Genomic DNA, 19,201 nt, shown 5'->3' with positions numbered 1-19,201 from the left:
CCTTGGCAAAACACCTTGCGATCCTCACAGCGGAGCACCAACGAGATTGGGACAAGCACCTTCCTCTAGTCTTGTGGGCTTGCAGGTCTGCTGTGCAGGATTCTACCTTGTGCACTCCAGCACTGCTCATGCTGGGTCTTGAACTGCGGACGCCGCTAGAAATGGCATTTTGCAGACCTCCAGATACGCCGGCCGTGCCGCCAGGACCGGCATATGCCAGGAGGCACCAGGACCGGTTGGAGTCAGCCCACACTTTTGCTCGAGATCAACTGCAGAAGGCCGGCCTTAGACAGAAAAGGAACTACGACATGCGGGCCAAAGAAAGAGACTTTGTGGCTGGAGAGCTGGTGTGGGTGTACAGTCCAAGGAGGGAAAAAGGCAGGTGCCCTAAATTAGACAGCCACTGGGTGGGGCCGTGTGAGGTGCTGGAAAGACTTGGGGAGTTGGTATACAGGCTACAGCTGCCCCCTAGGGGCAGGCGGGTGGCTCTTCATAGGGACCGCCTGGCCTCATATAGAGGTGATGCTTGTCCGCAGTGGCACACGGGATCCCGGTCTCGAGCCCGGCGCGGCACAACTCCCACATCCCCAAGTCGGACCACTGTTCCTCCTCTCTCTCCCGAACAGGCCGTTGTTCCTGTAGACCAGACATGGGCAAACTACGGTCCGCGGGCCACATCCGGCCCACGGGGCCGTTTAATCCAGCCCGCCAAACCTGAATAAATTGTATTATTATTTTTTGGGGGGTCATTTTCCTTGCAATTACTATGTTTCCCCAGTAGATGGGCAAGCGCCCGCCCGCACATTTACTCCCGGGAGCCGTGTCAGAAAGCTCGGTGCACACTCACAAGTGCGTGTGCGTACTCAGTAGTACGTAGTAATTTCATCTATCAGTGCCGAATTTCGAGTGTAGGCTGTGACGTCAATATTCTCGTAATTCGCGCGTTGAGTTTTCAGATACAGTTTTACGCTAATGCCACCCACAAACCTTCCCCTGGAATCCTTCCATTAAAATGAGTGGCCCGAAGAAAACATATGATGTTTTCCGATGTTTTTTAACAACATATATATATATATATATCCCCTCCATGAGTCGTCACCTTATCGTGGTGGAGGGGTTTGCGTGCCCCTATGATCCTAGGAGCCATGTTGTCTGGGGCTTCATGCTCCTGGTAGGGTCACCCATGGCAAACGGGTCCTAGGTGAGGGGCCAGACAAAGCACGGCTCAAAAAGCCCCTTATGACGATAAATATATATGGAAACAGATTTTCCTCGCCCGGACGCGGGTCACCGGGGCCCCCCTCTGGAGCCAGGCCTGGAGGCGGGGCTCGAAGGCGAGCGTCTGGTGGCCGGGCCTTTGCCCATTGGGCCCGGCCGGGCAAAGCCCGAAAAGGAAATGTGGGTCCCCCTTCCCATGGGCTCACCACCTGTGGGAGGGGCCAAAGGGGTCGGGTGCAGTGCGAGCTGGGCGGCGGCCGAAGGCAGGGACCTTGGCGGTCTGATCCCCGGCTGCAGAAGCTGGCTCTTGGGACATGGAATGTCACCTCTCTGGCTGGAAAGGAGCCCGAGCTGGTGTGCGAGGCAGAAAAGTTCCGACTACTAAAACAGCAGTTGTGTTGAAAAACTAGGCGAGCAACGGCGTACTCTAGTGGCTTTTATTGTAAATTACATGTCAACGTTCTCTCCTGTGTGTCCACACTGCGCACGCGCAGCTGAAGCGGGCTGTGGCGCGTTCACACAAGAAAATGATGAAGATCATGATGAGGTGCAATATAGCGGACATGGCGAGCCTTCTCCTCTTCACTTTCGTCACGCTGATTGGTGAGTCTACACGCGCACACATGCACGATAGCTCTGATGACTTGTTTGCATGATAATGTAACGACGATGACGATGATGATTTTTCCGTGAGGCTTGAACACGTACAATTGCCGTGTTCGTATGTACTTTCGTACAGAATGCAGTAAAGGTGGGATATGCTTACATCTTATTGTACTTTTATACTGCAACACGGCTTTCTACCATCGGTGACGCCTCTGGTCTGATCGTAATCTAAAGGGTGAAAAAAATATCCTCATTTGCCTTACACACAGAAAGTAGTAAAGGCGGCATATTGCTGCAAGTGACACAGCACCAGATCATGAGATGAGATCCATGTGTGGTGTGTTTTCCCAAAAACATTTTTTTCTTTCCCTTTCACACAGCACAGTAAAGAGACAAAATATTTCTGAAATTGCTGTGACTCCACACAGCCACAGTGAATGAAACAACAGGGTTTAGGACAGGGGTGGGCAAACTTTTTGACTCGCAGGCCGAACTGGGTTCTAAATTTGGACCGGAGGGCCGAACCAGGAGCAGATGGACGTAGTGTTTGTGTGAAGTAATATAAGCAACCTGTAAAGGTCATTGCGTAAAGGATTTTGGTAGGTAGTAAAGCATGGATATTCCAAAAAGTTTTTTTATTTTAAAACAAATGCATTTATTGACAGCATTAATAAAATAATAATAATTCACTAAAAAACTGCTATCGGTGATTCTCATAAAATACGACACTGTTATTATGAATAACAGTCTCCATCACTTCAGTGCCTGCAGGTCAGATTAATGAAAGATGTTTATTTTATGAGATCACATCAAACGGCAAACATTCTGACCAAATATATCATCTTGAAGAATCGGTGAAAGCATACATCCAAATAAAGTAATCAACGGTGAGGGGTATCTGAAAATCAGAGCAGAGTTTTAACTCGCAAACACCTGGTAACAGAGGTGAGGAAACGGGAAACACTTAAGAACTTTACAGGTTAAGATTAGTCGCAAACAGGTGGTGCATCAATGTCCTTGAGCATCCTGCATTGTTTGAAAATGAGAATGGTCGCTAGTTTCAATCCCTGCTATGTGTACAAATCATATTCAAAATGCCTCCCCTTCATTTTCAGTGGGAACAGTGTTGTTGGTCTCCCTTTTTCGCTAGTGCGTCATAGTCTGGAGTAAAATTTGTTGTGGCAATTCTTAGGCGAGATCCGAGGTGTTGGTCCGTTTACCTCGATTTGTGACGGGTTGATGTTGACGTTCATGTGGCTGAACGTCACGTCGCGTACGTCGAGCCAAGTTGGCCACTCTCTTTTAAACGCTCGGCACTGTGTCCACCTTGCTTTTCCTTGGGCGACTCATTTTAATGGAAGGATTCCAGGGGAAGGTTTGTGGGTGGCTTTAGCGCAAAACTGCATCTGAAAGCTCAGCGCGCGAATTACAAGAATGCTGTCGTCACAGCCCACGCTCTAAATTCGGGATTGATACAAATAGAGCGCGAGTGCGCCATGTCCGTACACGCACTTGTGAGTGTGCACCGAGCTTTCTGACACGGCTTCCGGTAGTAAATGCGCAGGCGAGCGCTTCCCCATCTACTGGGGAAACGCAGTCATTGCAGGCAAAATGACCCAAAAAAATGTTTAATAATAAAATTTGTTCAGGGTTGGCGGGCCGGATTAAACGGTCCCGTGGGCCGGATGTGGCCCGCGGGCCGTAGTTTGCCCACCCCTGGTTTAGGAGAACGAGAATTTGTCTTTATTGCCTTTCACACAGAACCCTCCTAAGGATCTTTGTGCAACTTTGTGTCCTTTCACACAGAAACATGGTATCTTTCCCAAGCAGCTGGTGCAACAAATGCAATGTCACTGACAATTACTTTCATATCCTTCCACACAGACGGAAAAATTACCACCATTCAACTATTACCAGTTACCACCATAATGTTAGGGCTTTCGGGTTTTCTGTGTGTGTGCGCATGCATGCATGCGCACTTGAGAGTGAAAATTATTAGTCTGCAAATAATTGGTGGAATGGAGCCTTGGTCTAACAGTGATGTTTTTTTCCCTTCCCCCCTCAAACCCCCTAAACCCTAACCTACCCCTGTAGCATTGCAGCTCTCCGAGTCCTTTGTGTCCAAGTCCTGGAACCTGGTGAGAAGAGGAACGCTGACAACCACTCGATACGATTGTCTTGTTTGTCTTAGCATCCTCTCGATTTTCCTCAGGAGGAACAAAAGAGGGGGCCACTTGGCGGGTACTCCGACTCTTCACTGGAGGAGGCCTCGGGTTCATTCAGATGGCTCGAGGAGCATCTCGTGGCGAAGAGGACGCACGCCACGCTGGACTTGGATGCTATGATTGGTCGGTGCAGGTGTGGTCACTTCATTGGGTACACTGACAGAATGGTCACCGGTTCCACTTGCCCTCATTAGGGTTGAAGGCTGTTTTATCTCAAATGACCTTGTGCGAGAGGAGCGATCCACCCTGAATTGGTCACCAACAAATGCCAGGTCACATACTCCATAAAAATGGACTGGTCATCAGTTAATGTAGGAGTGGGGGAACACATATACACAAATGATGCACCAGGCAATCAATGGCAGGTTTACGTATAGACGCACAACAAACAGGTTGTCTCTCCAGTCATTAGATTTATGTTGAGGCACATGTGTTATTTATGACCTCACATGTCTAATTATGATAGACACATAACTTCTAACCATATTTGAAATTTATTAACATAATGTAGGATTCCTGTATGATTTTTGAACATTCTTGAACACTTGTGATTTATGACATAATTCACAACAATGCAAGTACCGTTTTTTTCCGTGTATAGTGCGCAATATTTTACTAATTTATTGTCCTAAAATCTGGGGTGCGTATTATACATGGGTACAAAGAAAAAAAAAATATTTTTTTTTTTTTTAATTTTTTTTTTTTTTTTTTTTTTTTTAAATAAAGTCATGGTACAACAAAACCAACAACAGGACTGACCGACAAAGTCGTGGAACAAAAAGACAGGGTGACATTACCAAAGACAGGAACAGAATGACAGTAACACATGCAATGATCCAACGATGAGCGAGGGGCAGACAGGACTTAAATACAAAACACGTTACATCGATTGAGGTGACACAGGAAGAGCGGGGTGACACGAACAGAAACTATGGCAACCTAGACACATAGCAAAACTGGGGACGAGACATGACAAATCTCCCCCGAAATAAAACTCACCTTTCTTCTTGTTTGTTGTCAATCGCGCATCGCATTCAGCCATCCTGCCCAACACACTTAGTAAAATTCATAATTGACGACACATCGTTTGATGCGATGGTGCGTGCAATCCTCGATGGTGTGTTATTGTCAAATATTGTTTGTTTTTTAATCTCCATCGCGGACCGGACGTCATACGGAGGCCGCCATTACAGATGCGCAGAACGGTTGCGCAAGACACGTCAGCTATATAAAGAGCGAGAGTTCAGTTCTCCACCTATTAGTTTCAATTCACAGTTTAATTAGCAGTTTCAATCAGCAAATAACAAAATGCGTATTACAGGTAATATTTTATTTCACAACACTTTGCCTTGTTCCTTTCGTCTCTGCTGTTCATTTCAAACACGCTCCATACGACCGCAATGCTCTTGTATCAGACGCTCGCTCGATCACCTGCTAGTTTGCCGTCTGTCACAATGTACCCTACACAAATCCGAAACATTTGTTGCGGCTCCGAGTCACGACGAGGGGCAAGTTTTGGTTTCCAAGGGTGTTTTTATTCCTCTTCAACGTCTCTCCCATACAGAGCCGCCGTGTGCGCACGGAGCGCGGTGGTGCGTTTAGGGGCAGTCGGAGAAATCAACGCCAACAAAAAAAATGACATCCAGCCTAGTTAAGACCATACCAAAGACTTTAAAAATGGGACCCATTGCCTCCCTGCGTGTGTGACGATCTTTGGGACTTAAAAAAAAAAAAAAAAAAAAAAAAAATTAAAAAAATTCATAAAAATTGGGTGCGTATTATACATGGGTACAAGCTTTTTTCCAGCATCAGCATGCCATTGTTAGGGGTGCGTACTATACATGGGGGCGCACTATACACGGAAAAAAACGGTATGTGCATAATTTTTCACCATGCATGTAGTTACAGAATGAATATTTGTCAGGAATGAATTGAAACCAGACAACAGGAATAGGAACAGGAACACTGGGCGCGCGGATAGGGACGGGACACAACAGTAGACACCGACAAGTAGGAACACACGGGCAGGGTTTAAATACATGAGACAACGAGAGGGAGCAGATGACAGACATTACGGTGATGAAGGAATATGGCTGAGGGAATTTGCCGGCCGAGCGTGCTCTGGCATGGGCATGACAATAATATGACAATCTATGATGTATGACATGATTTGCGACATGTACACATATGATTTGTGACTTTACATTTGAATATAATTTATGACCACAATTGAGTACACATGATTAATATTGCACATGTATGATTTATGACCGCCCAGTAATATGTATGATTTATGACCATTTGGTAACACATAGTTTGATTGTACATGGACGCATAAGATTTGCAGAGTTAGATGTACATGTATGACATGTATGACACACATTCGATTCATGACTGTGCATATTTGTCAATGATTTCTGACAGTGTTTTTTGTAGTTAGAGGCTCAAATTGGCTGCGATGTGATTTGCTGAGGTGTACCTTATGAAGTGTCTGGCGATGTAATATTTGGAAGAACAACCCAAACATGGTGACGTGTTGACAGGGTACACTCCTCCCTCAGCACCCCCAGACCTCCCCCAGCAGACGGGGCCTCATCAGGTGATCAGTCATTGACTAACTGACCTACTAAAATATTAAAAATAACACACTAAATAACAAAAAATTACAAATTGACTGAATTTTACTAAACCAAACTACATAATTAAAATGAACTGAGATAAAGGATTCAAAATAAACATTTGCTACGAATGAACGAACAGACGGACAAACTAATAAACTAAGAATAGGTCAATATTTGTGTTGCTATGGGATATTTTTGTTGCGTTATTTGCCGTTTGTTGGCTCTGTGTTGTTTAGTTTTCTGTTTCTTTTGTTCAGACATTGGTTGAAAAAAAAAACCTAAATGTTATACAAAGAAGATGAATGCCATAGTACCGCTCTTGTTCATGTTTTGTTTGTTGTTTGAACCGTGATACTATATTGTTGTTTTGTTATTTCAACGTTGACTTGTGTTGCTTGAGGTTTTGGAGGAGGCGTTCAATGAAGGTGGTCACTCCAGCGGTTTTGGTGTCATTCGCTCCTCCGTGTTGGTCTCCACAACGACGACTTCTAACATTGCTGCGACGACAGCGGCCCCCGAGACGGGGACCAACTTTGGACTACTGGGAGTCAAAGGTCAAGCAACAGACTGTTTTGGCTGTCAGCCAAGCACATTTCCTTGAGTTTGGACTCCTTCCTGCAGATTTGACCCACAGTGCCACTGTGGCACACGGTGACATGGCCACCAGCATGCAGCCCGAGGAGGAGGAAGGAAAGGAAACTAGGTCCCCGCCCACCTCAAATGTTTTACCCAATGGGGGCTTAGCTGCGACCAGCTGGGACTGGATGACCACACTCCCTCAGGAGGAACATGTACGTTTTTTCAAATGTATAAAATGAATTCAAATCGACAACACTGACATAAAAATGTAACCACTTTGAGTGAAATTTGGTGGATGTGTCTGTTAGGAGTAGACACTGTCCGAGTCTCAAGAGGCTGACTGACAAGTCTCAGCAAGTCTGCCGTATGCCTCCTTGTCTTGTTCTCTCATCTTTTCTCTGTCAGGTGCTGTGCGTGGACTGGACGCAGCCAAGTGGGCATGGCTACATCCTCCTGAACATGACACACAATCTCAACTGCGTAAGTGCTAATTACAACATCGTGATGCTAACTGGCTAAACTGGTGCACCCGCATACTTGTGCGCGCACATTCTAATTACGTACTCACTAAATGCAAATTCAACAAAACACACGAAAAGCGCTTAGAGAGACACAAACAATTCACGGACTCACATGCACAAACCTTTCATATACTTTTTCTCTGCAATGAAAACGTGCACGCACACACACACACATACACAAGTCCACTCAACATTTTACAGCATGGTGTTTGTGTGCAGGAGGAGTTCCGCAGTGATGGCGGTGTGCGCCTGCTGAAGATAATGCAGCGTCAGTTTGCACGGCGCATGAAGAGCCCAGAGGGGTCGTGGGTCATTTACCTAAGCAAGCCCACACACCAACGACGACAAATGCTGATGCACGTGGCCTCTGAGCATGGTACACACACACAAGAAAACGCAAAATCAACTGCTTTTATGCTGTACGCACTGCAATATGTGCGTGTCGAAGGGGCGTGGTGTGGCGAGTGACGTCAACCACCGGAGTCGGGTGAGCCACTTAGTCTGCATGTGAGCTTCTTGGGGTGAGTCGTGACCTACAGCAGCTCCTTGCTTGTGTTCTCATTCTGAAGTGGAGACGTGTTGTCTCTCACCGGCAACTGTGGCTGTCCTTGCACCATTTGTCAAGTTTGGACTGTATCTTAATTACCCCATGAATTCTTTCAATTCATGCAAGTGCAGGCTCTCCAAATTCACAGGTACCCCAAAATTAAAAAGTAATTCAACATTTCTGCTCAAAATTGGCATTTTAGGGCCATGGTGGCCATTTACAAGGACACATCAAAGACAAATTTATCCTACCAGCATAATTAGAAAATTCTTCCCTGGAAGCTACTAACACCAAATTGTGTGGACATGGACCCACATTGCCAAATTGTTATCTGCTCAATGGATGATCATGCAAAATGGCTTAAATATGATGCGAATTACTGTCCGCATGCTTTGTTATGTTTCAAGCCAGGGGTGGGAAAAGTGTTGCCGTCAAGCATTTACATGATCAAGAGTCCTGTAATTTTCTGTGTGACATTTTTCCAATTGGATTGCTAGTGCGTGTGCGTGCATGTGTGTATCTTCCAGGTGTGATGTCCACTAAGGACCTGCTGAACCTGCTGGGAGAAATGCGTCCCAGTTTAAACAAAGTAACTTTCTTCGTAGAACATTCTTCTGAGCTTGTGGTGTCTTTGTACTAAGCCCCAATCCCCCCACCCCCTCAGGTAGGCATCCAGGACTATGGCCTGCCCTCTACGTGCTCGCCCCGCCGCAGTCCATCCCAGCGCAGCGACTACAGCAAACTGTTTGTGGTCCTGGTGGTCATCGGCTCCATCTGCCTGGCCATCATCACGTCAGGCTTCATTTACATCTGCTGGCAGAGGCGGCCCCCGACCACCAAGACCACCGTAAGACCGCCATGCACGGTCTCAAATTCGGGGGGAGCCGTAGCTGGGGGGGGATCTTCAGAAAAATGACAATGGTTGAAGTAGTATCAAACAGTTAGTTTTTCATTTACCCGGGGCATGTTCAAAGTACCGCTGAGAAGAAGCGCTGTAAGTTCTAATACGAATATTAGGCCCCCATTTTCTGATACCTATTTGTTGGTGTTGCTTAGTTCCACACGGAGGAGCTTCGCTTTGTGGAGAACGGTTGCCATGACAACCCCACCCTGGACGTGGCAGGCGACAACCAGCCTGACAACCGGCCTGAAGACCACCAAGAAAAAGAACGGATGACGAACAAGGGGATTAGTACCAATGGAATTGTAGGGGGAGGCGAAGGTATCCGCGGGGATGACAACCCTCGCTGGCAGGTGGGATGAAAACCTTTCTATTCAGCTCAGGACGAAGCACCAGTTTAGTACAGAGAGAAGGGTGTCGCAGTCCCGAGAAAGCCTTTAAATAGAGAATGTTCATTTTCTAAAAAGCCCTGAGTGGAGGTTCTACATTCAAGAGACGGTACCATCCGTCCGTCCATCCGTCCGTCCGTCCATCCGTCCATCCGTCCGTCCGTCCATCCGTCCATCCATCCATCCATCCATCCATCCATCCATCCATCCATCCATCCATCCATCCATCCATCCATCATGCTGTACGCACTGCAGTATGTGTGTGTCGAAGGGGCGTGGTGTGGATCCATCCATCCATCCATCCACGCTTATCCACGCTTATCCAGAGTCGGATCACGGGGGCAACAGCTTGTGAAGGGAAGCCCAAACTTCCCTCTCCCCAACCACTTCGTCCAGCCCATCCCGGAGATCCCAAGGTTTTCCCAGAGAAGCCGAGACTTATTCTCGCCAGCGTGTCCTGGGTGGTCCCTGGGGTCTCCTGCTGATGGGACATGCCTGGACCACCTAACCAGGGAGGGTTCTAGGGGGCATCTTGATGTGATAGCCAAGCCACCTCGTCTGGGTCCTCTCAACGCAGAGGATCAGCAGCTCGAGTCGGAGTCCCTCACAGATGACCGAGATTCTCACCCTATCTCTAAGGGAGAGCCCAGACGCCCTGCAGAAGAAACTCATTTCAGCCACTTGGTTCTTTCGGTCACGTTCCACAGCTCAGTGGATTCGCTACCCTGCTACGAAGCAACCCCCACAGAACTCCCCAAGGGACACGGTTGAACGCCTACTCCAAGTCCACAAAGCACATGTAGACTGGTTGGGCAAACCCCCACGCACCCTGGTGAGGGTGTAGAGCTAGTCCACTGTTCCACAGCCAGGACAAAAAACACATTACTTCTCCTGAATCTGAGATTCGACCTCCTGATGGACCCTCCTCTCCAGCACGCCTGAATAGACTATCCCTTACCTTCGTAAAAAGGGGAACCATCACCCCGGTCTGCCTATCCAGAGGCACTCTCCCCGATCTCCATGTGAAGTAGTAGAGTCGTGTCAAACAGGACATCCCCACAACGTCCAGAGCCTTCAGGAATTCCGGGCATATCTCATCCACCGCCGGGGGCCTTGCCAACAAGGAGATTTTTAATTACCTCGGTGACTTCAACCCCAGAGATAGGCGAGTCCTCCTCGGAGTCTCCAGGCTCTGGTTCCTCAATGGAAGGGGTATTGGTGGAATTGAGGAGGTCTTTGAAGTATTCTCCCCACTGATTCATGACATCCTGAGTCGAGGTCAGCAACGCCCCATCTCCACTATACACGTGTTGCACTGTTTCCCTGTCCGGAGGGTGGACCAGAATCTCCTCAAATACGCCCGGAAGTCATTTTCCATGGGCTCACCAAACTCCTCCCACGCTTGAGTCTTTGTTTCAGCAACTGCCAAAGCCATGTTACGCTTGACCATCCGGTAACTATCAGCTGTGACCAAAGGCCAAAAAGGCCTGCTAGGACTCTTTCTCCAGCTTAACAACATCCCTTACCCGCTACCAGCAGGTTTGGGGGTCGCCACCAAGACAGGCAACGACCACCTTACGACCACAGTTCCAAACATCCGTCTCAACAATGAAGGCACGAAACATTCAGACTCAGTGTGTCCTGCCTCCCTGGGACGTGGGCAAAGGGGGATCCTGCCAGACATCAAACCTCACAATATGTTTGGGTCTGCCAGGTCGGCCCGGCATCATTTCCCACCATTGGAGCGAACGCACCTCCAGGTGGTGATCAGTTGACTGCTTTGTCATTGCCCACGTGAGCATTGAAGTCCCCCAGCAGAACAATGAAGTCCCGAGGAGGAGCACTCTCCAGCACACCCCTCCAAGAACTCCAAAAATGATGAGGACTCTGAGCTGTGGTTTGGCGCATAGTGAAAGGTTTTCACCCTAAGAAACGCATTGTGCTCCCTAGAGAATGTAGCAGTACCGAGAAATGTTTAAGTCCAGGGAGAAAGTTTTAGTTCAGTGAGAAGGCTAAGATCATTTTTCCTGAGATAAGATTGTAGTGAGACCCGAGACAAGGTTCTAGTCCAGGGCACGTTTTAGTCCCCAAAAAGGTTCTTGCTCTTAGAAAAGATTCTTCTCCAAAGAGTAGGACCTAACTTGTCATGTCCTTTTTATTCTGCTCGACAATAAGCGCCATTTCATTGGTCCTCTAGGTGTTTGTCAATCAAGCAGCAGCTGAGGAGGAAGAAGAAGAGGACACACACCTTTGATGGAGGAGAAAGAGGATGGAATGTCTATGCCTTGAGGGAGGTCGCCAAAGAGAATCACCTATCCACATGATATCGCCAGGGCTTTTTAGCCACACTATCTGTTAGCCACAGCCAGTGCGATCGGCATTCTTCTGAAAAATACTGGAGCAATTTAGCGCAATGTTTGGAAATTATGAAAATTTGCAAAACAAAAATATCATCCAAGATATGCTCTCTATATTTGATTGGATGGTTCTAACATGTTCTCTTTCAAGTTTTATGCACGTGAAAGACAAGTGAAAAGCTCAGAGGTTCTATTGTCATTGAGGCTGTTTACTTTGCACCCAGTTGAGCCTGCATGGTTGTTTTTGCATTAGCGGTGTGCTATGCTAGCTGTAGTCAGGTGACTGTTTACTGTGCAACCCATCGTGAGGCACATAATAGTGCTGCTTTAGTGTGTAAAAACAAGCATGACAACATGCCATCACTTGCCCGCCAACAACAATAATGCTAATAAAAATAGTACATAAGTACGTAAATAAATAAAATAAATAATGGGTCTGCTACCAGTTGACAAAAACTGTCTCCACAATGGCCATTTGCATTTGAAGCAATACTAACAGATAGCAACTAACAACCTTGTGTCTCCAACCAATAAATGTGCTAAAGCCAACTAAGATTGAGGTTGAGCTATGCCAGTGCTTCTCAATTATTTTCTGTTACGCCCCCCCCTAGCAAGAAGAAAACTATTCGCGCCCCCCCTCCCCACCGTGACTATCCTAACTTGTCTTGTAAGTCGTAAAATGTTGCACTGTCGCAAACGTGACAGAAGTAACAATGAGAGCGCCACTGCCCCCTGCTGTATAAACGCGCAATTACACTTTATTCTAGTACTGCCAAAAAAAAGCCTGTTCCCCAGGGTCACACGCGCCCCCCCAGGAATAGCGGGGCGCGCCCCACTATTTGAGAAGCACTGAGCTATGCTAAATATGTGAGCAGATGTAGGGTGACTAGACGTCCTTTTTTCCCGGACATGTCCTACTGTTTCCTGTGAGATTTGATAAAATGCGAAGATTATTTATTTCTCGTTTATTTGTACAGCCCTACCAAAAGAGTCTCAAAGGGCTCCACGGGGCAGCAGGTGACAAAGATCGACGCCATCCCCTCATTGAAGCCCCTTCAAACGGCAAAGAAAAACCTCAAACCCTCGTTCGGGGGTTAAAAAAAAAAGGAGAAAAGTCCAAGTTATAAAACATCACCATACTAACCGTTTCTGTACTTGGCAACCTAAATGGCAAAAGAGAAGTTACAGGCTGTGTTTTGCTCTGCTAGCAAGCTCATTTTAATACTTATAAGAATAAGAAAAATAATCACGTTTCATTGTTGAAGCGAAATCATAACAATAATAAACAAATGTATCCAGAGTATAAATGACAGCCTGCTTGGCAATGGTTGCACTTGTACCAACGCTAATGCTAGTACAAGTCAGTTCGCATTCCCGTGACAAGTTGTGATGCGTTGTGTTTGCGACATGGCTAATTTGTTTGTCGGTCTGGAATGTGTCAAATAAAGTTTTGAAACTCCTACCATTAAAGCCATTGAGTTTCTCTTACAGCGTGAATCGTTCTTATCTGATATCAGAGGGAAACACTTCTAAAATGTGTTTGTAGATCAAATTTGAAAATACTTGAAAACAAAGTCAGCAAATAAAGTAAGTAAATGCTGTTCCGTGAGGCTTGTAGCGTCAGTGGAGCATGTGGGTGCTGCATTGACATCTGACCAGTGTAAGGGCGCAATCAGCACTTGACGTCTCCAATCTGCCCGAGTCAACGGTCTGTTGTTTCAGGCAGATCCACGGACACCTCTGCCAGCTGGCCGCCGGGGTCCTCGTCGTTGCTTAGCCAAATTTCTGTCGATAGCAAACACGTACGCAGACGCTCAGCGAAACGGAACAAAGTGTTTTCGCGGACAGTTTACGGCCGGAATGATGCACATGGCTGCCAGGTTTGTCCGCTCCTTGGTCTCCACGAAGGCCATCTTTCGCCTGCATTTGGGTCGTTTCGCCTCCTTTGTGTGGCACCGCTAAATCGAAAGCGAAGCGGGCGGCGAGGCCAGCGTCATCGGCCTTCATGGCGTGACCTTGCTCCAACACCAAAATACAAAGCGCCATAACAATTTATGCGGACGTTGCTGGTTGTAAATTACGTTAATCGCGTCTGGAGCGACAACACGGTAGGAACGAAGGAAGTTAGTTAACGCCGCTCGCACGCTCCGCTAGCAGCTCAAATGTGGACGACGTGAGAGCTCAGTGGCGTTCGGCGTTTTGGAAAAGGCCCCAAAAGAACGCTAATGTCTGCAACTTTATTCGTATTTGCGCTCCGCCGAAGTGTTCAAGCGTGACATGCCATTGCCAAGTGTTGAGCCGTCGAAAATGGACACCTTGTTGGTGCCCAGCTATGGCAACTCAAAAGTCCATCCTTTTCTAATTAAGAATTTGGTCGGCGTCCGGATTCTAAAATATTTGTACTATTTCTTCGTTTTATTGCTGCTGATGTTATTTTCATTACTGTCTCGTTTATCCAGACAATTAGTTTAGTGATGGACACTTTCAAGCCAAGCAGGAAGGCTAAAAGGTCACTTTAATAGGTACACTTTAAAGCAGCTCAAGCAACACGTCGAAACCTTATGCAACCTTATATGCACTTTATATTTTTCTCAAGTTCCTCCTCTCACGTTTGCAAGTAATATGTATCTGTAGAATTACGAAATCCGATTTTGTATCCAAAGCATTGGTCTTGAATGCTAATGACTGACGGTTGAAATCCTTCCTGTTCAAGTTGTTCGCTGCTGTGACTTCAAGTCTTTAAGTCTCCACTTCCGGCGTGCCCTAAACTCAGTCAGTTCGTCTAGGACAGGGGTCTCAAACTCCAGTCATTCAGTGACAGTTATCAAGTCAGATGGAATGCACAATTGGTGATTAGTTCGAAAATCTTTTCAGAAAGCGGTGCTAAGCTTAAATTCCAAGAATCTGGACACACATTCAATTAAAAAAAAAAGTATTCTGACAATTACTTGATGATCAAAGATAAGATCTGATTGATTCGTTTTCTAATGTAATTGTAATGTTTTTTATTGTTATCGTGTCGTTCGTTTCCCGGTTGTGGAGACCTTGAGCCAAGCAGGAAGCAGCGGTGTGGGTCCTTTATTAGGTACACCTGTGCACGCCGTGCGAGCGGCTGTGCAGCAAAGATTCGTCTTTGACTGTGGAATTGTGTTGTGCACACGCAGGAACGACCTGACCTCAGCAAAGTTTGCTGTTGTGTTGCACTTCCTGGCCAGCCTCCGCTGAGACCGTGCAGTGCCCGTCCCGCCGACTGCCGCCACCCACCGAGTAGGGCGTCAAGCATGTATTGCCTGCAGTGGCTGCTGCCGGTGCTGCTGATCCCCAAGCCGCTCAACCCGGCGCTGTGGTTCAACCACTCCATGTTCATGGGCTTCTACCTGCTCAGCTTCTTGCTGGAGAGGAAGCCTTGCACCATCTGTGCCTTGGTCTTCCTCACCGCCCTCTTCCTCATCTGCTACAGCTGCTGGGGCAACTGCTTCCTCTACCACTGCCAGGTGCATACACAACACAAAAGTCCCAAATCAAACGTTGCTTGACTGCTTTTTTTTTTATTCAAGTGCCGTGTTTGACAATTCGCTTTGTTTTTGCAGAGCACTTGAAAAGCGGCAGCTGAAACAAAGTTGCCTCAAAGCTCTACATTTGTTTAAAGAAGGCTCCTCAATTCACATGGGTGTAGTTTCTTAGCATCGGCATGGCGGCTAAGCACTACCTTTGCCTGAGCAAAGCGCTTCTAGTCTAAGCTACTGTCGTTCCTGGGCACCAAGATGCCACCAGAAGGCAGCAAAACACTGCTTTTATCTCAATGAAGCGCCTCAGCTCACTATCAAGATGGCAGCAGAGTACTTTTATTGGCTTGGCACTAACAGTCATTCCTTTTTTTGTAAGCAAATGATCAGAGGAGGAAAAATTAAAAGGCAAATTGTCATCGTTGAAGTCCTACTGAAGTACATTGATGGAATTTGACTCTGGGTGGCATCTTATCAAAACAAAGGTTGATGTGCTTTGACGTCTCGCTTTCAGGACGCCGCCCTGCCGCACGCCGCACACGACCCGGCCATCGTGGGCGCCTAGAGGCCCCTCGCCATTGCTGCCGCCATGCTGGACACAAGACCAACTTTGATGTAAAGACTTGAAAACGGAGACAATGGGAGATATTTTGTTTGCCCAGGCCGGGTTTTGCGTGCGCAGACACAATCTTCCACACACCGGACAATCAATGTTGCCGACCACTCCTTTTCCTCTGGCTAAATGCACACAACCATGTTCTTTGAAATTATTGTCAGTATTTTCAGCACATGCAAAAGAAACAACACACACACAAAGTTGGATGGCAACTTTTTTTTTTTTTTTTATCCTGTTTCATCACAATGTTGTTTTTGGTTTTTAAGTGGAATAAAATATTTAGTTTTTCCTCCAATAGTGTTGAGTACATGAACTAAAAAAGAAAACTTGTTGTTGAAAGTGTCATATTTTTCACCAACAGTGACACAATTTGAAGAGATATGAGAAGTCAATTTCCCCAAACGCTCTCTCACGTGCAATGCGTTTGGCCAATGTAATAGTCTAAAGCAGGGGACACCAACCTTTCTTAAACCGAGAGCTATTTCCTGGGTACTGATTAAGGCAAAGGTCTACCAGTTTGACACACTTCTGAAATAGCCAATTTGCTCAATTTGGCTCTCACTATGTGTTATTGTCTTTTCCAGTTCACGTGTGATTTTAACAAGAATAGCAAAAATACAGTCAAACCTTGGTTTTTGACCACAATCTGTTCCAGAAGGGGGTTCGAGAAGCGAATCGGTCGAATTCCGAATCTATTTTTCCCATTACAAATAAGGGATTTTTTTTTAATTCGTTTTGAGACAAAACCCCCCAGCCGTTTTTAAGCATTTTTTTTCATTTGTGCATATTTGTCCGATTGCACAACTGTAGCGCACCGCCGAACGCGCAACCGTAGCGCGTCGCCCACCGCGCAACTGCACCGGGTAACTGCACCGCGCTGGTCGCATTATTGTGACAGAGCCGTCGCTGAAATTTAGAAAATATTTTTAAAGTCCTGATGTACTTTCGAAAATTTAAGTGGACCTAAGTGCGCAGGGAGCTTAATTTTGTCCGATCGCGCAACTGAAGCGCACCGCCGAATGCGCAACTGAAGCGCGTCGCCGACAGCGCAACTGCACCGCGCTGGTCGCATTATTGTGACAGAGCCTTCGCTAAAATTTAGAAAATATTTCTAAGTCCTGATGTACTTTCCAAAATTTAAGTGGGCCTAAGTGCGCAGGGAGCTTAATTTGGTCCGCAGCAATTTTTTTTAAAAACCTTAAATTCTAAACACTTGTGGAAACCTCTTTCATTTTTTGAAAATGTGTAATTTAAAAATGAAATGCTAAATGTTTGAAAAATATTTTAATGTACTTTGACACTTGTTTAGCTGACTTTATTGTTTAAATATGTATCAAATTATATATATATATTAGGGGTGTAACGATTCATCGATACACATCGATTAATCGATATATTGCTCTACGATTTATTGGCATCGATGCTAAACGTAAACATTTGACGCGACTTTATTATGTTGCTTGCTTCCTCTTTCCGGGAGCAGTGAGCGGCGTGTTATGTTGTGAGCAGAGCAGGCACGTGGAAGGGGAGTCGACAACTAGTACGCGGCTCCTGGGCTGGTGCTATGGCTAGTGTCCAAAAAGACGGGGAAATTTGCTCCCCTTTAGGCTTCAAGTCATTCGTTTGGAAGCACTTTGGATTCCAAAGAAAAGATGGCTCAACGGACAAGACACGTGCAGTTTGTAAATCCTGTCATGCGGTGATCAAATATTCAGGGACCACAAATCTCGCCGCGCATTTAAAGAAAGAACACGACATCAAAGTTCAGTGTTAAAATAAGCACTTTGTATACTACAATACTCTTGTAATTTCCTAAATAAAGAGTTTGCAGTACCTTGTTGATTTTGCGTATAAATTGTTATAAATCAGGATATTGTTCTATATTTTTTTATTTAAAAAAAATATATCGATCGTAGAGCACTATATCGTGATATATCGTGAATGAATCGCAGCAGGCTTTAGGATATCGGGAAATATCGTATCGTAGTTCTTTGTATTGATATATTGTATCGTGACAAAACCCGCAATTTACACCCCTAATATATATATATATAATATATATATATTTTTTTAAACAATTATATGTATATATATATATATATATATATATATATATATATATATATATATATATATATATATATATATATATATATATATATATATATATATATATATATATATATATATATATAGCCTACCAATGGCTGGAAAAAGCTGGACTGAAGGACAGCACAGAGGCACTCATCATGGCTGCACAGGAACAGGCTCTGAACACCAGAGCAATAGAGGCCAAGATCTACCACACCAGACAAGACCCAAGGTGTAGGCTGTGCAAAGAGGCCCCTGAGACAGTCCAGCACATAACAGCAGGGTGTAAGATGCTAGCAGGGAAAGCATACATGGAACGTCATAACCAAGTGGCTGGCATAGTGTACAGGAACATCTGTGCAGAGTATGGACTGGAAGCCCCAAGTTCAAAGTGGGAAGCACCCCCTAAGGTGGCAGAGAACGGGCGAGCCAAGATCCTGTGGGACTTCCAGATCCAGACTGACAAGATGGTGAACCAACCGGACATTGTGGTGGTGGACAAACAGCAGAAGAAGGCCGTTGTAGTGGATGTAGCAATACCAAGCGATGGCAACATCAGGAAAAAAGAACTTGAGAAGCTAAAGAAATACCAGGGCCTCAAAGAAGAGCTTGAGAAGGCCTGGAAAGTGAAGGCCTCGGTGGTGCCCGTGGTCATTGGGGCACTTGGGGCAGTGACCCCCAAACTGGAGGAGTGGCTACAGCAGATTCCAGGAACAACATCAGACATCTCAGTCCAGAAGAGTGCAGTGCTAGGAACAGCCAAAATACTGCGCAGAACCCTCAAGCTCCCAGGCCTCTGGTAGAGGACCCGAGCTTGGAGTGGGAGACCACCCGCGGAGGGTGAGAGGGGAATTTCTTTATATATACACTATACACATGTTGGCCATGAAGAAAAAAAAAAAACAGCAAAAGTTGCTCTTAAAGAAAAGTGATCTCAGTCTCCAAATTCTGAAAAAAGTCCTCCTGCATCTCCAAGTCAAGCTGCTCCATCTTCTGGAAGGCTGCGTGGCCTTTTTTACCTGTC

The 19,201-nt window shown here is 46.1% G+C and overlaps 3 protein-coding genes across 22 annotated transcripts in view; 2 read left to right on the top strand and 1 right to left on the bottom strand.

Moving 5' to 3' along the window:
• The first annotated feature begins 1,480 nt into the window (after window positions 1–1,480).
• Window positions 1,481–12,529, top strand: podxl2 (podocalyxin-like 2). Of its 2 annotated transcripts, none has more exons than XM_061291930.1 (12): window positions 1,481–1,821; window positions 3,919–3,962; window positions 4,037–4,172; window positions 6,611–6,648; window positions 7,071–7,224; window positions 7,292–7,461; window positions 7,655–7,729; window positions 7,990–8,146; window positions 8,845–8,906; window positions 8,982–9,164; window positions 9,374–9,571; window positions 11,805–12,529. In XM_061291930.1, the coding sequence occupies exons 1-12, from the start codon at window positions 1,746–1,748 to the stop codon at window positions 11,859–11,861; spliced, it is 1,350 nt and encodes a 449-aa protein (XP_061147914.1). In that variant the 5' UTR covers window positions 1,481–1,745; the 3' UTR covers window positions 11,862–12,529. The 2 variants fall into 2 exon arrangements, with proteins under 2 accessions (XP_061147914.1, XP_061147913.1); XM_061291929.1 differs by having other exon boundaries at window positions 1,482–1,821; window positions 6,593–6,648.
• An 891-nt stretch (window positions 12,530–13,420) lies between these two features.
• On the top strand, window positions 13,421–16,381 carry blcap (bladder cancer associated protein). 5 transcript variants are annotated; one of them, XM_061291935.1, is made up of 3 exons: window positions 13,421–13,551; window positions 15,129–15,458; window positions 15,985–16,381. In XM_061291935.1, exons 2-3 carry the CDS (start codon window positions 15,246–15,248, stop codon window positions 16,033–16,035), a joined length of 264 nt encoding a protein of 87 aa, XP_061147919.1. In that variant the 5' UTR covers window positions 13,421–13,551; window positions 15,129–15,245; the 3' UTR covers window positions 16,036–16,381. The 5 variants fall into 5 exon arrangements, with proteins under 5 accessions (XP_061147919.1, XP_061147917.1, XP_061147916.1 ...); XM_061291933.1 differs by lacking the exon at window positions 13,421–13,551 and adding an exon at window positions 13,652–13,844; XM_061291932.1 differs by lacking the exon at window positions 13,421–13,551 and adding an exon at window positions 13,851–14,072 and having other exon boundaries at window positions 15,555–16,381.
• ripor3 (RIPOR family member 3) overlaps window positions 16,288–19,201 on the bottom strand; it is a 120,792-nt gene continuing 117,878 nt past the window's right edge. For all 15 annotated transcript variants that reach the window (XM_061291926.1, XM_061291913.1, XM_061291919.1 and 12 more), the window contains one exon: window positions 16,288–19,196. In XM_061291926.1, coding sequence (XP_061147910.1) covers window positions 19,096–19,196 — 101 coding nt within the window. In that variant the 3' untranslated portion in view covers window positions 16,288–19,095. The remainder of the gene's footprint in view (window positions 19,197–19,201) is intronic.

The sequence above is a fragment of the Syngnathus typhle genome, linkage group LG11 (assembly GCF_033458585.1).
Source record: "Syngnathus typhle isolate RoL2023-S1 ecotype Sweden linkage group LG11, RoL_Styp_1.0, whole genome shotgun sequence".
NCBI lineage: Eukaryota > Metazoa > Chordata > Actinopteri > Syngnathiformes > Syngnathidae > Syngnathus > Syngnathus typhle.
Note: the sequence above shows the minus strand (reverse complement) of the source record. Positions and strands in the feature narration are given on the sequence as shown.